Consider the following 14433-nt stretch of genomic DNA (forward strand, 5'->3'; position numbering starts at 1 on the left):
ATGTACACTTTTGTAACATTCACAACATTTTTAGTCATGTTGTACCTGTATTCAGGTAGATGCTACTTTTCATGAGATAAGAGAAATAACTACAAACACAGAAGAAAAAAAATATAGAAACCAACACTCAGCACATAATCTACAATAGACATTTTTGTAAGTAAATTCAGCTGTTTGCATAATCAGTGCTACAGTTCCCTTTAAACAAATGCATAGCTAAACAGTGCTGTGTAAAATACCATCATGCTGCTCCTGTTCTAATAACTACAGTACAGTAAATATCACAGTCTTCTGGTTTGCCAGATTTCATACTTAACTGAGATTTCAAAGCACAATAATAGGGTTATCTGTGACTAATGATCCAGCCTTTGCTTTAACTTTTTTGTTCTTAAAATCACACACGTTTGAGAGGTTTAAAAGGCTTTATTGAGTGGAAATTTATATAGTATTGAGTTGCCCTCTTGTTACTGTGCAGTTAGTTTTAACACTTTGTTGTAATCTGGAATGAATTTTAGAAATTCCTTCAGTGGTGGTGAAGAACCACCATCTGCAAACAATGTGGGGAAAAAGATGATTTATTATTTATTTTACATATTCAGTTCATACTTTATAATATTTAATGTGTAGTTTTATGCATTACACAGTATAACATGATTGTTCATTATACAATTGATAAGCAGGCTGGGGACAATCAGACAAATCGGTTACTTTGATAACATTTCATGACGTACTAGTGGTCTTTCAACTTATTTTTACAGAAACCTACACAACTCCACTGTCATGCATCTGTAAGTTAGGCTCCAGGAGAAACCAGCTAGATCTATTGATGTAAGACTACATAACAACATCCCATATACAGAGCCCTAGGTGATTCCCACAGCCTAATTGCTAAAGGGACATAATTAATGCTCATGGTGTTTTTTATCCAGTTAAACAACCTCCACCCATTTTTTTTGCCTTTTTACTATCCGTTTATATTCAGTTCAAAGCACCCTAGTCCACTGGGACAAATGTTTTCTTTTAGGTCTGGAACTGCAGCTTAAATTTTGACTTCTTAACTGTTTTCCATTTTCTAGTTTACCATTGCTGTTATATCATTTCATACGAAAGGTTTACAGCTTCTAATAATGTCATCAGCTGTTTGTAAATGAGCTTTGCTGAATTTTGATGCAAGAAATAGGTTTGTAATTGATGATAATCACCTGAGCCATTAGACATGAGTACCAGAAAGACTGATGCAGTTTTATATGCACACATCTGTTACATTTCCACCAAAGGACATTACTGTCACTCATTTCAAAGTGCTTCACCTTTATTTGCAGCATATATTAAGCTTCAATAATGTTTCTTGCCTTCTGTATATCTTGCAATTAGAATCAGTTATCCCCCATTTTATTTCATAAAAAGTAAACGTTGGTTCTTGTAGCTCAACTTGTTTTCTTCACTTAATGCTTTAAAGATTGCGTGACTGCAATGTCTATCTCGAATTCGGAACAGACTTTAAATTCTGGTTTCTTTTTTTCTTGCCAAGTTTAAACGTGCTGACACTCAGGACTCACAATCTTTCTTGTTTGTTGTTACCTTATCGTAGGGTTTTGTGTTCTAATCTTTGTTAATATTAGACCTCTGCCTTATGCAACTTGTACAGTGCTTTCTGCATTTGCAAATGTTTTTGGAACTCGGCCTGTACCATTGTCATGTTGTAAAAACAGCAGGATAAAAAACACCACATGGCCAAAGGCGTCATGTTTTAAATCACCAGAGTCAATGAAACACCTACTGTAGATATGCCAGGATTTATTTTCTTCAGGAAATTGATTTTAACGAACCGTAATCCCTGGTCTTAAACAAATCAGTATTGTATTACCTGCTCTTATATATCGCCAGTAGATGCAGTGGCGACGTTTGTGTTTTCAGGCGGCCGATGATTCTCCTCTGGCGTCTTCCTACAGAACAGCTTGTTGAACTGCTTCTGAAACAGCCCGCTGAACGAGGGGCTGGAGAAATAGTAGACCAGGGGATTGAGTACGCTGTTGAAGTAGGTGAAGCACACAGAGGTGTAAAAAGCCAGGTTGGCCTCCCTGAAGTAGCTGCAGTCCGTGTGCTTTGCCTGCAGGACCCACACGGAGATCCGAGACATGCTGCTGGGGAAGAAGCAGAAGAAGAACACCAGGGCCACGGCCAGGATGAAGTTCACCGCCCTCCTGATCTTGCCCTGGGTGTCCTTCGTCTTCGTCTTCAGCTGCAGGGTGACGCAGATGGTGCAGAAGGACACGATGACCACGGGGATGCAATACTGTATGACGTAGAAGACGTTGTGCCAGGTGGCCATGGGGTTGTTTCCCGGGCAGATGTTGAAGCTCTCGCACTGCGTGCGGTTGTTCTGCAGGAAGAAGTGGGGCTCGGTGAGGAGGTAAGCGGTCATGGACACGATGAGCACCCACAGTCCGCAGGAGACGCACAGCGCATACCTCAGGCCCAGCCGGTTGATGCGGCTCAGCGGGTGCACGATCTTCAGGTAGCGGTCCACCGCCACCGCCGTCAGGAAGAAGATGCCCGCCGCCCTGTTGGCGGCCAGCAGGAAGAGCAGAATCCGGCACAGGATGTCGCCGTACATCCAGTGCTTGCCCCGCAGGTAGTAGACGGCTCTGAAGGGGAGGCAGAAGAGCACGAGCGTGTCCGCCACCGCCAGGTGCGTGAGGTAGACGCTGTTCGGCTTCCACGTGTCCATGTGGAAGACGAACATCCACAGGGCCACCGCGTTGCCCAGCAGGCCGAACACGAACTCCAGCAGGAGCACGGGCGGCAGGACCAGGTCCAGGATTGGCTCCTCGAACGCGCAGCAGGAGACGTTCGCCATCCCTGCGATACCCTTCGGGGGCTGGCACGCCTACAGCCTCTGTCTTTGCAGGCAGCAGCTTCAGACCCTGATCTGTGCGGCTGCACCTATGTGTGCATCGCCCTGGATCTCGCCTTTTGTTCCCATGCAAATGACTTTCGAAGGGCGCCGAGGTTTTTTTTTAACCTCGTTTCACAGAATGACACCCAGATGGGAAGCTTTAGTCTCACGGGTGACTCTCAAGAGCACCTAAGGGTGTGGCTCCCTTGTTTATGTTCCATAAGCACTAGAACCAGCTGCCTGGGGAATTAGGCATATTTCTCTATGAAAAGCCATTGTACTTGATTTGAATGGAAACTAACATCCTAAGAAGGAAACCATGTTACAAATAGCGCACGAATGCACTATATCCTCTTGGTGTATCTTTACACCCGCTGTTCTACAGCCAGTTCTTCAGAGTGGACAGTTTATTGCACCGACAAGAAACTAATAAACATGTTTAGTGTTGGCATAAGTGCACGGTGACATTTGTGTAATTATTAACATGCTTCACATGCTAATGAAGGCAGACTAGAGGTTTATGTGGATGAAAACTGTGGTATTCTTACTGTTTTAAAACCTTTGCCACTTTTCCCAAATGTAACTTAAGCATTCCAGCAGTTATAAAAGGTTAGTTTCTTAACTGTTTATGTTATGATTCTAATCATGTGCATATTAGTCTCTTACTAGCCCGATCAGATCTCTCAGAGCACACGGTAGTCATTTTAAAAAGCTGGACTGGACCAATGTTACATTTGCTGCTACTCTGTAAGGCCTTTTAGAAAGAGCGAGTTGCTTTCATTTTCGTGATGTTGTGATAAAATGAGAAGTCCGAAAGTCTCTTTCCTAACTTCATATGCAAATTGAGCCTGTTGGGTGTCCTAGTTGGCTGATTTTATCAATTGATTTCCCTTAGCTTACTGCATACACAATGGCTTTACTTTCTGCAGAACTGGGGTTTAGACAAGGACAGCAACCATCTTTCTTCTTCATTCTGCTGCATTCTTCAATACTCGTTACTCTTTGTTCTTCCGTTGTTTCTGTGGCCAGATAACCCAAGGTGAATTTCTAATGGTAAGAAGAGATTTAAGCACAAAAAGAACCACCTGCCAACCGCTTCCCCATTAGCTTTTTAAATTAGAAATGATCGGATGTAGAGCTACCAATAAAAGACAGATGTATACAATACTGCATTTCAAATGTACTGCTTGTGTCAAATATTTTAGCTGTTATTTGTAAAGCTCAGCCAGACAGAGGTTTGGATCAACTTGGACAAGCAATTCCAACGCCTCGGTGTACTAACACAGGGGGATCTGTCTCAGTGAGTGTGCAATGTGGCCTGAAAACAGAGCATGACTTACTGGACCAGGGCCTAGTTTGCATAGCAAAACAATTGCCTTGTAAGTAAGTGACACAGTTCGGTGTAGATTTTCTAGGTCTCTGTAAATCAGAAAAACCCAGAGAGCTGTTCAAGTAGTCCAGTTACACTATTATCAAGCGGTCTGGGTTCGTTAAAGCTGAACAGACACACCAGCTCTCCAGGACCAGGGCTGGACAGCCCTGCGCAGGGAATTGAAGCCACTCTCCTCGGCCCCGAGGCAGGCAACCCTGGTGCCTGTGTCCCGGGTTCCGGAACTGCCTTTGCATTGATCCCAGCAATTAAGGCCTTGAAGTCTTTGAGTTGGCATGGAATGAAGGCGCACAGGAGCCCTGGCGTCTCACCCCTGTTTTAGGCTGAAGCGAACAAGAATGACCCACATGAAATCACAAGAGAGGTTATTAGTAAGTGGGTTCCCTGATGACAAGCCGGAGAAGGACAGAAGGTCATCTGGCCCATTAAGCTCATTTGGTTTCTGTTAGCTGATTGATATGGGGGTCATATTCAACCAGTTCTTGAAAGAAGTCGGGTTCTTGGCCTCAACAGCAAGGCTGGTTGGCTTGTTCCAGGCACCCACAAGCCTCTCTGCAAAGACCTGCTTCCTGTTCTCAGTTCCTGGAGGTGCTTCCCTATAGTTTCCGCTTGTCTCTGGTTTGTGTTTTGCCGTTGACCTTGAAAAAGCCCAAATAGCTGTACACGTGATGCATTGTGGCGTTCGGACCCAAAACAATCGGATCTTTTTCAGGTGACACCCGCTTAACAAACCTACTCTTTTTTGAATTGCAACAATTTAAACTCTACCACCCAATGTGAGCCTTCTAACGGTAAAACACCATATTGGGCATTTTCTGCTGTTCTGTTCATTTCTAACGGTCCATCTGTAGACTGACAGCATGGAATAAAAGAGCTTACATTCCAGTACAGATCAATGAAGACAAATGAGTCTCGGTGATTTAAAAAATTCTTTTATTGAGGCTTGTTCACAATCGCTCATTTTGAGTTTTCAGTACACTGCTTTTCCCTGCTCTTGAAAACATCCTACAGCCCTTACAGTAACTAATTAAAGCGTGGATGAGGCACTTTTCAAGCATTAATTCAACACGACATCACATCAGTTCCCATTGCAGCTTCAGCCAATGAGTAACGTTGCTAAGTCCCTGAAATATTCAAATGTTAATTTTACAAGTCACAGATGCAATGCTTATCGCCGCTTGAGAGCTCAAACTTTACAAAGCGTTAACTGTGTTTACGTTTAACATTTAAAGTATCAAGCTACCATCACCCAAATCCCGCAGTTATAGAAAAGCAGCAAATGTTTTATGATTTTGATAGAATGTTTATAAACATCATTTATAGAAACATCAGCATGCAGTATATAGTAACGTAAGCTTGTGAAGGAGCAAGCAGGGTGTTAAGTAGATAGGAAAAACAGGTTTCGGTTTGGAGCATCTTCAGGAGAGAGCTGTTCATTTTGAGTTTCACAATCGGAACCTTTCTTTTGTAGCAGCCCGTGTTCCTCCTATTACTTTTTCTCAATGTTCAGCTCATCTTGGGCTCATTGTCGAAATATAACCAAGCCGGCAGTTCCTTTCTGATGACAGCCGTGTATCCTTCTGCGAGATGAACCCATTTCTCCGACTTCATTTGTGTCTTAAGAACGAACAAAACAAAAACAATATCCAAAAGCACAACAGAATAATAGCTCACGAAAGGGTAAGAGGGAAGAGCTTATATTTGCATTCTTACTTCAACAGTTCGGCGAACTTGTATCTCGTATCATATTGTAGCAAAGTCACAAACAGCCCGACGGAGCCCTCAGGGGCGAGTCAGAGAGGAGGGAGAGAGACTTTTAATGCAGACTTTATGATTAAGACTAATAAGACGATTTATGATTGGAATCTGGGGTTTAAATCACAGACGCGGAGTGGACTTTGCCTAGGCAACTTTCACAGCGCATGAATGGATTCAATTCCAAATCAATCACATTTCAAATTCAGTTTCGAATAAAAGCGTTCAAGATCGTTTTTGTTCCTTACTTTTGCCCGTAATGATACTGAAATTCTGTGTTATTTTAATAATAATAATAATAATAATAATAATAATAATAATAATAATAATAATCCAAGCACAGGGCTTTCTGTGCTTGGAGTACCACAGATCTATGCTGGGGTGGTTTCGGAATCTTGAATGCGCCTTTTTCTCTCTTGAGGTCCTGGCAGAGTCAGGGGTGTCCGACGGGTGAAGACATCCTTCAGCGCCGTGCGGAAGGTCGGGCTGGAGAAGTAGAAGACCAGGGGATCCAGCATGCTGTTGAAGTAGGTGAGTGCCAGGCTGCTGTAGAACACCTGGGCGAGGATCTGGTAAGCCTGGCAGTGCCTGGCGCTCTTGACTATCATCACCGCGATCAGGGACAAGCTGCTGGGCAGAAAGCAGAAGACAAACACCACCGACACGGCCCTCACGGCCACCACGGCTCTCTTGATCTTTTCGTTGTTTTCCATGCCCCTGGTTTTGAGCTGGCCAGAGATGGAGACGGTGCAGAACAGGATGACGATGCCGGGGATGATGAACTCGCCGATGAAAAAGACGTTGTGCCAGAGGTGGGTTCCCACAAGTTCGGCGTTCAAGACGAAACTCTCGCAGAGCGTCTTGTTGTTCCTCTCTGTGGCCTTCTGTTCGAAAACGAGGTAAGACGTCAAGGCCAAGGTGAGGCCCCAGGTGAAACAGGACACCTTGACCGTGCCTCTGACGGACGCCATGTTGATGGGGTGGTGGGGGTAGACCACCCTGAAGAAGCGGTCCAGCGCTATGACTGTGAGAAACAGGATGCTGCCCGCCCGGTTCAGGGCCACCATGAAGAGCATGAGTCTGCAGCCCGGGTCCCCGAAAATCCAGTCTATGTCCTTCACGTAGTAGTGCCCTCGAAACGGCAGGCAGAAGATGAGCAGCAGGTCAGCCAGAGCCAAGTTGATCAGGTACACGGTGCTCGGTTTCCACGGCTTCATCCGGTAACAGAACATCCAGAGAGCGAGTCCATTGCCCACGCAGCCGATGATGAATTCGATGAAAAGAGTTGGCTTTAAGACGAGGGGTAACCAGTTGTTGGTGAGAGTACAGTTGAAGGCAGGGCTTTCCATAGTTCATGTACATTCAGGGCTGATCTTAGAGACTGATAAGATCCTTGATGAGGAGAAGGTAATTATTGCGCTGAGACCAAACCACTTCCTCGAAAGCCTTCTACACTTGCAGTAGGAAGCGAAATGCCAGGGGTTGGAGTTTTCTCAGAAGTATGCAAAGTAAACGCTGAATGTGGGTTTTTTTTTTTTCAATTTTCAAGTTGCCGTTTTTGTCTTTTGCACAGACTTCTTCGCCTTATGCTGATGGGTGATAATGTGCTTAAATATATTGAAAATGCGGTATTTTCGTTGGAAAGAACGCTGAATAATAATCGCACGGGCTGCTAAACGTTTTGCGATATGCAATATCGAGGAACGGGCTTTCGAATGTTTTTCCCATGTTTAGAAAACAACTGGTTAATACTGAGAGATAGTATTGACCTTTTACTTGTGTTAAAATCAAAATATTTGTTGCATGAATTTTGTAATGATCAGTCGTTCAGCTCAGAAAGTGATCATTACTTATTAGTTTCTCGTTATAAAAACGTTTGATCTTCAAAGTGCCCATAAACGAAACATGCTTTCTCTTTCTCAGATTACACGTTGCAAAGCTAACGATTTTGAAAGACTGTGATTTGTAAGCAATATATTGAAGTGTTTATGAGTCTTCAGATGATTTTAAATACCTCCATTGTCCCTCCATGTAGAGTAAAAGGATGTGATCACTGCATTATTTTCCATACTCTACATCCATTAACACACTTTACATACACAAATAATTGGAGAACATGTTATCGGTTTTGTAGTTGTAAGTTGTTTTTCTACCCTTTATTTGGGGAGACGATCACTGAAGTTGTGGTTTGGAATACAGCTTCTAATGAGAACAGGCAGAGCAGAAGAGAGTGAAATTAATCTTCACAGCAGAGAGACTCCAGAAGAACAGTTGCTCTCTTGAGACCTGATGGATCACCTGGGTCCAGAAAGGTTCTCAACAGAAAGGTTGTAAAACGAAATGCTTTACTTTTCTGCATCTTAAAAATGGTGTTATAAAAGATGCTTCACCCATGAATCTATTGCATCTTGTACTGTATATGATCTGGCGTGAAAATGTTGGCAGTCTTTTATTTATAAAAAACACACACATCTGAAAATCACCTTGCTAGTTTACAAAATTGAAGTCTTTAAAACCAGTCTGATTTATATACTAAATTGATTCTGTGGCTCAGAGTACAAGGAGTTCCAGAAAAGAAGGAAAGTCTGTGATAAAGAATGAAAGTATATTAGCTATCTTTGCTGCAAATGGATACTGTATGTGCTATGTACACACTGAAAAAGCATATTGCAAACATCAGACGAGGAACTCGAGAAGATTAATGGAGATGAGTAAGGGCAGAGTAAGGATTTTAATTTGTTTTTACAATCGTTTTCCCTTCTGTCTTTTGCAGCACATTGAAACCATATGTGTAAAAGGTTTTTTCTTAAATGGGCTCCTTCTTGTGTTCATATCTTTATCTGCCAGCCTCTTACCTAAGGAAATATCTTTTGTTTTCCCAACGCATTTCAGACTAACCAAAAAGGATAATAGTAAATGGAATATTTACATTTCTCTGTTTATTTTAAGAGAGCTAAACTAAGCTGTTACGTGAAATTAGATAAGTTGATATCCTTGTTTGTAGTTTCTCTCAGGTGGTGTAAAGAAAAATAAACTGTTAATTGCCACAGTCACAGCAGTTAAAAAATGCCTATGTAGAAACATTTCTGCCCAGGATAGCACATTTGTGGCTATAAGTAAATAACTATTCAAAACTATAATAGTCACTTCCAGTTTCTCATTTGAACTGCAAATATAGGTGTGCATAGTCAATGCTTAGCAGTTTCTGTAGCAGATTTAAACTTTCAGATTATATCAGAAATGCAGATACATATACCTTGGGGCTCTCTAATACCAAATAATCTTATGGCAGTGGCTCTCGTTGATTCTGAAGTTGTGAAATTGATTTCATTTTGGTAAATGACACTTTTAGTAGCTGTATGTTGTTGAAAAATATCTGCAGTGTGTGTGCTTTTGAACCTTACCTTTTTATCTGCTTGAGATGAAGACACAGCTGCATCCCCTAGTACTGCTGAAAACTGAGTTGTTCGTGTTGCTGGTGCCAAAGCATGTTGCCATGACACCAAGAATAAGAGACTTTCCAAAAAACGTTGGTATGAACCAAGGAATTTTCAAATGCCTTCTGGTCTCCCTACAGCCGGTGCATATCGTAACAGATATACATGTGTTAATGTGATTGGTTATTGAGTCTGTTAGGGAAGGTCATGTCATCCTTTTCGAATATAGATAATGTTGAATTATCCAGTGGCTGGAGGGGTGGCCTTTTGGTGTAGCAACATTCACCACTACCTAGTGAACAGCACTGTGTGGCGACCCTGAGAGATTCACAATTGAATCTTGGTCTACAGAAGAACTGTTCTACTTCCACTAACATAACATCATCCTTAGATGAAAAATCGCATTCACATTACCATGGCTGCACATTATACAATACATCCAACAGTAAAATACCACAAAATGAAACGAACAGGTATCAAGTCTCTTCTTCACCGGAGGTTCATAATATTTTCGCCAGTGAATTAACACTACAGTGTTACAGTCTGATGCCACATGATGGCGCGCGTGTTTGTGGTTTTGCAAGCGGGCTTGTGTATCTAGAGGTGTGACGAAAGTCAAAGTTTGAGACATAAATAAAACTAAAACCCGTACGTTCAAGATACATACCACATGAAAGGCTATTTCTGTACCAGTAGCCGAAATGTAATCGCAGGAAACGTCTTTGTATACTTTTTGTGTTTTTAAGATACGTTTCTCGGGCAACAACATCATAGCATACGAGTACGCTGTTTTGCTGTTTTCCAACAACGTGAAGTTGATTAAGAATAATTCCGGTGAAGTTTAAATTAAAGTAATGCTCATCACTATAAATATCCCAAATGAGGTTCAAACCCAAGTACTTATTTTATAACAGAATATACTATTATGTTTGGAAATACATTAGTACTACAATTTTTTAAAATGTGAAATTCATTCATGAGTACGGTGTAAATATATTTTTAATTAAAACCATATCTCTAAATTCAATATTTAACATAACATCTTATGTAAAATATTTATATTAGGCTGTTTTTCAGATATTATTGGTAGGTATTTTGCCACAATGCATTGCTGTTATCAACAGCTTTTTTTTGCGATAACAATACAGTATATTACACGTAAAAGACATTACATGGGTTTTGCTTGTTGATGATATCCTTTCAGACTGAGGGCAATTAAGAAAGAAGGCATTTGTTTGCTCTTGCATTCTTCAGAACAGAAATGACTTAAAACTACGAAGTGAAAAGGTCACACACACAGAAAGATGAGGAATTACTCATCACACACAACCAACAAAGCGTTATACACAATTACAGGTCACTTTCGGTCGTATTATCAGATCATCCTGCTAAATCAGGACCTTTAAAACTGCTTCTGGATACATCATGAACAGCACTTCGCAGCATATGATAATATCCTTTTCAAAAAGTTGTATTTTAAAAATATGATACCATCATACATATATCAAACATAAAAGTATGTAAATATGAATTCTGGAGTAGGAAGATCTATGTTTCTTCTGTTTAAAATGAAGTTTTGTGCTCAAAAGGCTGATTAGATTCAGTGGTCCAGTCCTCTGATTGTTTTACCATCTTTTCAACACCAGGCTCTTCATGTTCTTCATCTTTCCTGTGAAGACTTCCTTTCACAGCAGCTCTGTATATCCTCTTGAACGTGGGGCTGGAAAAGTAGTAGACCACAGGGTCCAGCACACTGTTGAGATAGGTCAGGCTGACCGTGATGAAGAAGGCATCGTCCAGGGATTTATAGGAGTCACAGTCCTCAATGTGATGAGCCTTTTTGGCCCAGATGACCAGCCTGGTGACATTGCTGGGGAAAAAGCAGATCACAAACACCATCACCACCGCACCGACAAACCAGACGGCTCTCCTGATCTTTGAATATTTACCTGCTTGTCTGTCCTTAAACTGACAGGAAATGCTGAATGAACAGGGCAAGTAGGAGACAAAGCATCCAGCCACACGCTGTTGGAGCCCTGTAGTGTAACTAAGGTAGAGACGTAGTTGTACAAAATACCTCAGACTCATGCTGGGGTGATTTCGGAATCTTTGTTGTGCCTCTGTCCATCTTGGAGACCAGGGATCTGAAGACATTCTTCAGCGCCCTGCGGAAGGTCGGGCTGGAGAAGTAGAAGACCAGGGGATCCAGCATGCTGTTGAAGTAGGTGAGTGCCAGGCTGCTGTAGAACACCTGGGCGAGGATCTGGTAAGCCCGGCAGTGCCTGGCGCTCTTGACTATCATCACCGCGATCAGGGACAAGCTGCTGGGCAGAAAGCAGAAGACAAACACCACCGACACGGCCCTCACGGCCACCACGGCTCTCTTGATCTTTTCGTTGTTTTCCATGCCCCTGGTTTTGAGCTGGCCAGAGATGGAGACGGTGCAGAACAGGATGACGATGCTGGGGATGATGAACTCGCCGATGAAAAAGACGTTGTGCCAGAGGTGGGTTCCCACAAGTTCGGCGTTCAAGTCGAAACTCTCGCAGAGCGTCTTGTTGTTCCTCTCTGTGGCCTTCTGTTCGAAAACGAGGTAAGACGTCAAGGCCAAGGTGAGGCCCCAGGTGAAACAGGACACCTTGACCGTGCCTCTGACGGACGCCATGTTGATGGGGTGGTGGGGGTAGACCACCCTGAAGAAGCGGTCCAGCGCTATGACTGTGAGAAACAGGATGCTGCCCGCCCGGTTCAGGGCCACCATGAAGAGCATGAGTCTGCAGCCCGGGTCCCCGAAAACCCAGTCTATGTCCTTCACGTAGTAGTGCCCTCGAAACGGCAGGCAGAAGATGAGCAGCAGGTCAGCCAGAGCCAAGTTGATCAGGTACACGGTGCTCGGTTTCCACGGCTTCATCCGGTAACAGAACACCCAGAGAGCGAGTCCATTGCCCACGCAGCCGATGATGAACTCGATGAAAAGAGTTGGCTTTAAGACGAGGGGTAACCAGTTGTTGGTGAGAGTACAGTTGAAGGCAGGGCTTTCCATAGTTCCTGTACATTCAGGGCTGATGTTAGAGACTGATAAGGTCCTTGATGAGGAGAAGGTATTTATTGCACTGAGACCAAGCCACTTCCTCAGAAATTGACCAGTCAAAGGAAATCACATGCCAAAATGTGGTCATTTTCTCGAAGTATTACTTTACTGCCTCAAGGTTGCATTGTATATTTTCCAGTTCCTGTTTCTTCTTGTGCTCAGAATTCACCAACTTATTGTTAACAAATACTGGTGGGTGACAGTTGGTGAAATCCCCTACTTAATGAAACATTTTGAAAATACTTGCATACAGGGAGTGTATTAGCTGCAATGAATGAGGAACTATTGTTTAATTATATATATAATATAATAATACTTTTTATATTCATGTTCCATTTCATTGAGGCTTTTAAATCGATGTGATGTTGATGAGTTGTCAAATTACATCGATTGTGAAGGCCTGCGCTGTAACTAATAAAAGAACTTCCTGCAGCACAAATTCCATACACTCACAGCATTTGTTTGCTAGCCATTCGTTTTCATCAGTTGCTAAGTTATTCAATTTAATCATAACAGATACATTTATACTTCATATAGCACATACTGTGTACATGGTGGCGCGGTCTTGCTGTCTTGCAGAGCCAAGCTCCTGGGTTGCATTCTAGACCTGGGGTTCTATCTGTGTGGAATTTCCAGGTTGTTCCCTGAGTTTGCATGGGTGCTCCAGTTTCCTCCTGCTCCTGAAACATAGCATGATAGGGTTACGACCTTTTATCCTCTCATGTTCAGGATCTGTAAGTCCCGGGTTCAGCTCTGGACTGAGCTGGGCCCCTTCTGTATATAGTCTGGAAGTTCTCACCATGCTCATGTGTTTGCAGGGGAGCGTTCAAAATCCTCCTACCAAAGACACGCTGGCCAAGTTAACCGATGTCTCTGAATTGACACAGTGTGCTTGTGTGTGTGTTTCTGCACCCCGAAATCAGATGGCATCCTATCCAAGGTGTAGTCTGGCCATGTGACCTGTTCATCTGTGCAGGTCCTATATTGCCATGTTACTAACCAAGAAGAAGAGATAAAGGTTGGAGTGAATCTAGCCATTTACAAGTGCCCTCTGGTTGTGCTACATACACAGTAGATACACATATTCATGTAATTGGCTATTAAGCATAATAGAGAAGATGACATCACATAATATGTTCCAGTGGCTGGAGGAGGTCTTTTCGTGTACAATTCACCACTGTCTGGGGAGTAGTATTGCGAAGCCAGTATCGGACCAAAATGTAACCTGTGCTTCAGGGACAAAGCACATGTCGTCTGTTACTTGGTTCCTAATGTCCAAGCAGGGAACTGCGTCAGCATGCGTAGGCAGCAAAGGAACAAGTAAATGTTTATTCCATGCTGAAAAGAAAAGAAAAGAAACGTCTTCACAAAAAGACACTTCTTCACACCTGAAGAAGGCTCCACAGCAGAAACGTTGTGTTTATTTTCTTCTCCTTTCAACATGGAATACACCTTTTTCCGATCTGCTGCCACAAGATGGCGCTTGTGAGTCTGATCTTTACAAGTTGTTCACAAGTGAAGCTGTATGTCCTGAGGTATAATAATAATAATTAATAATTGCTTACACTTATATAACGCTTTTCTGGACACTCCATTTAAAGCACTTTAGAGGTAATGGGGTCTCCCCTCCACCACCCCTAAAGTGCAGCCCCACCTGGATGCAGCCATAGTGCACCAGTACACTCACCACACACCAGCTCTCAGTGGGGAGGAGAACAGAGTGATGAAACCAGTTCAGAGATGGGGATTATTAGGAGGCCATGTTTAGTAAAGGCCAGGGGAAAATTTTGCCAGGACGCTGGGGTTACAACCCTACTCTTTATGAGAATATGATATGGCTGCTGCCGTAAGCAGTACTCGT

General features: G+C 42.8%; 3 protein-coding genes across 3 annotated transcripts; all 3 read right to left on the minus strand.

Moving 5' to 3' along the window:
- Positions 1-1603: 1603 nt before the first annotated feature.
- On the minus strand, positions 1604-2860 carry LOC102684232 (hydroxycarboxylic acid receptor 2-like). Its single transcript, XM_015366037.2, has one exon. The coding sequence runs from the start codon at positions 2858-2860 to the stop codon at positions 1874-1876; it is 987 nt and encodes a 328-aa protein (XP_015221523.1). The 3' UTR covers positions 1604-1873.
- Positions 2861-6337: 3477 nt separating this feature from the next.
- On the minus strand, positions 6338-7448 carry LOC107079750 (hydroxycarboxylic acid receptor 2-like). The gene has a single exon (XM_015366024.2). The coding sequence runs from the start codon at positions 7391-7393 to the stop codon at positions 6416-6418; it is 978 nt and encodes a 325-aa protein (XP_015221510.2). The 5' UTR covers positions 7394-7448; the 3' UTR covers positions 6338-6415.
- A 3778-nt stretch (positions 7449-11226) lies between these two features.
- On the minus strand, positions 11227-12615 carry LOC138224489 (hydroxycarboxylic acid receptor 2-like). Its single transcript, XM_069182122.1, has 2 exons — positions 11559-12615; positions 11227-11351 (listed from the first exon to the last, which is right to left on the minus strand). Exons 1-2 carry the CDS (start codon positions 12522-12524, stop codon positions 11304-11306), a joined length of 1014 nt encoding a protein of 337 aa, XP_069038223.1. The 5' UTR covers positions 12525-12615; the 3' UTR covers positions 11227-11303.
- Positions 12616-14433: the final 1818 nt, after the last annotated feature.

The sequence above is a fragment of the Lepisosteus oculatus genome, chromosome 22 (genome assembly GCF_040954835.1).
Source record: "Lepisosteus oculatus isolate fLepOcu1 chromosome 22, fLepOcu1.hap2, whole genome shotgun sequence".
Taxonomy (NCBI): domain Eukaryota; kingdom Metazoa; phylum Chordata; class Actinopteri; order Semionotiformes; family Lepisosteidae; genus Lepisosteus; species Lepisosteus oculatus.

Excerpts from the sequence above, each read along its gene's own strand:
- LOC138224489 (XM_069182122.1), bottom strand. The coding sequence starts at position 12,524 with ATGGAAAGCCCTGCCTTCAACTGTACTCTCACCAACAACTGGTTACCC. Across the intron at positions 11,352-11,558 it reads CACCCCAGCATGAGTCTGAG|CAATGTCACCAGGCTGGTCA; the intron begins GTATTTTGTACA and ends CTTTTTCCCCAG.
- LOC102684232 (XM_015366037.2), bottom strand. The coding sequence starts at position 2,860 with ATGGCGAACGTCTCCTGCTGCGCGTTCGAGGAGCCAATCCTGGACCTG.
- LOC107079750 (XM_015366024.2), bottom strand. The coding sequence starts at position 7,393 with ATGGAAAGCCCTGCCTTCAACTGTACTCTCACCAACAACTGGTTACCC.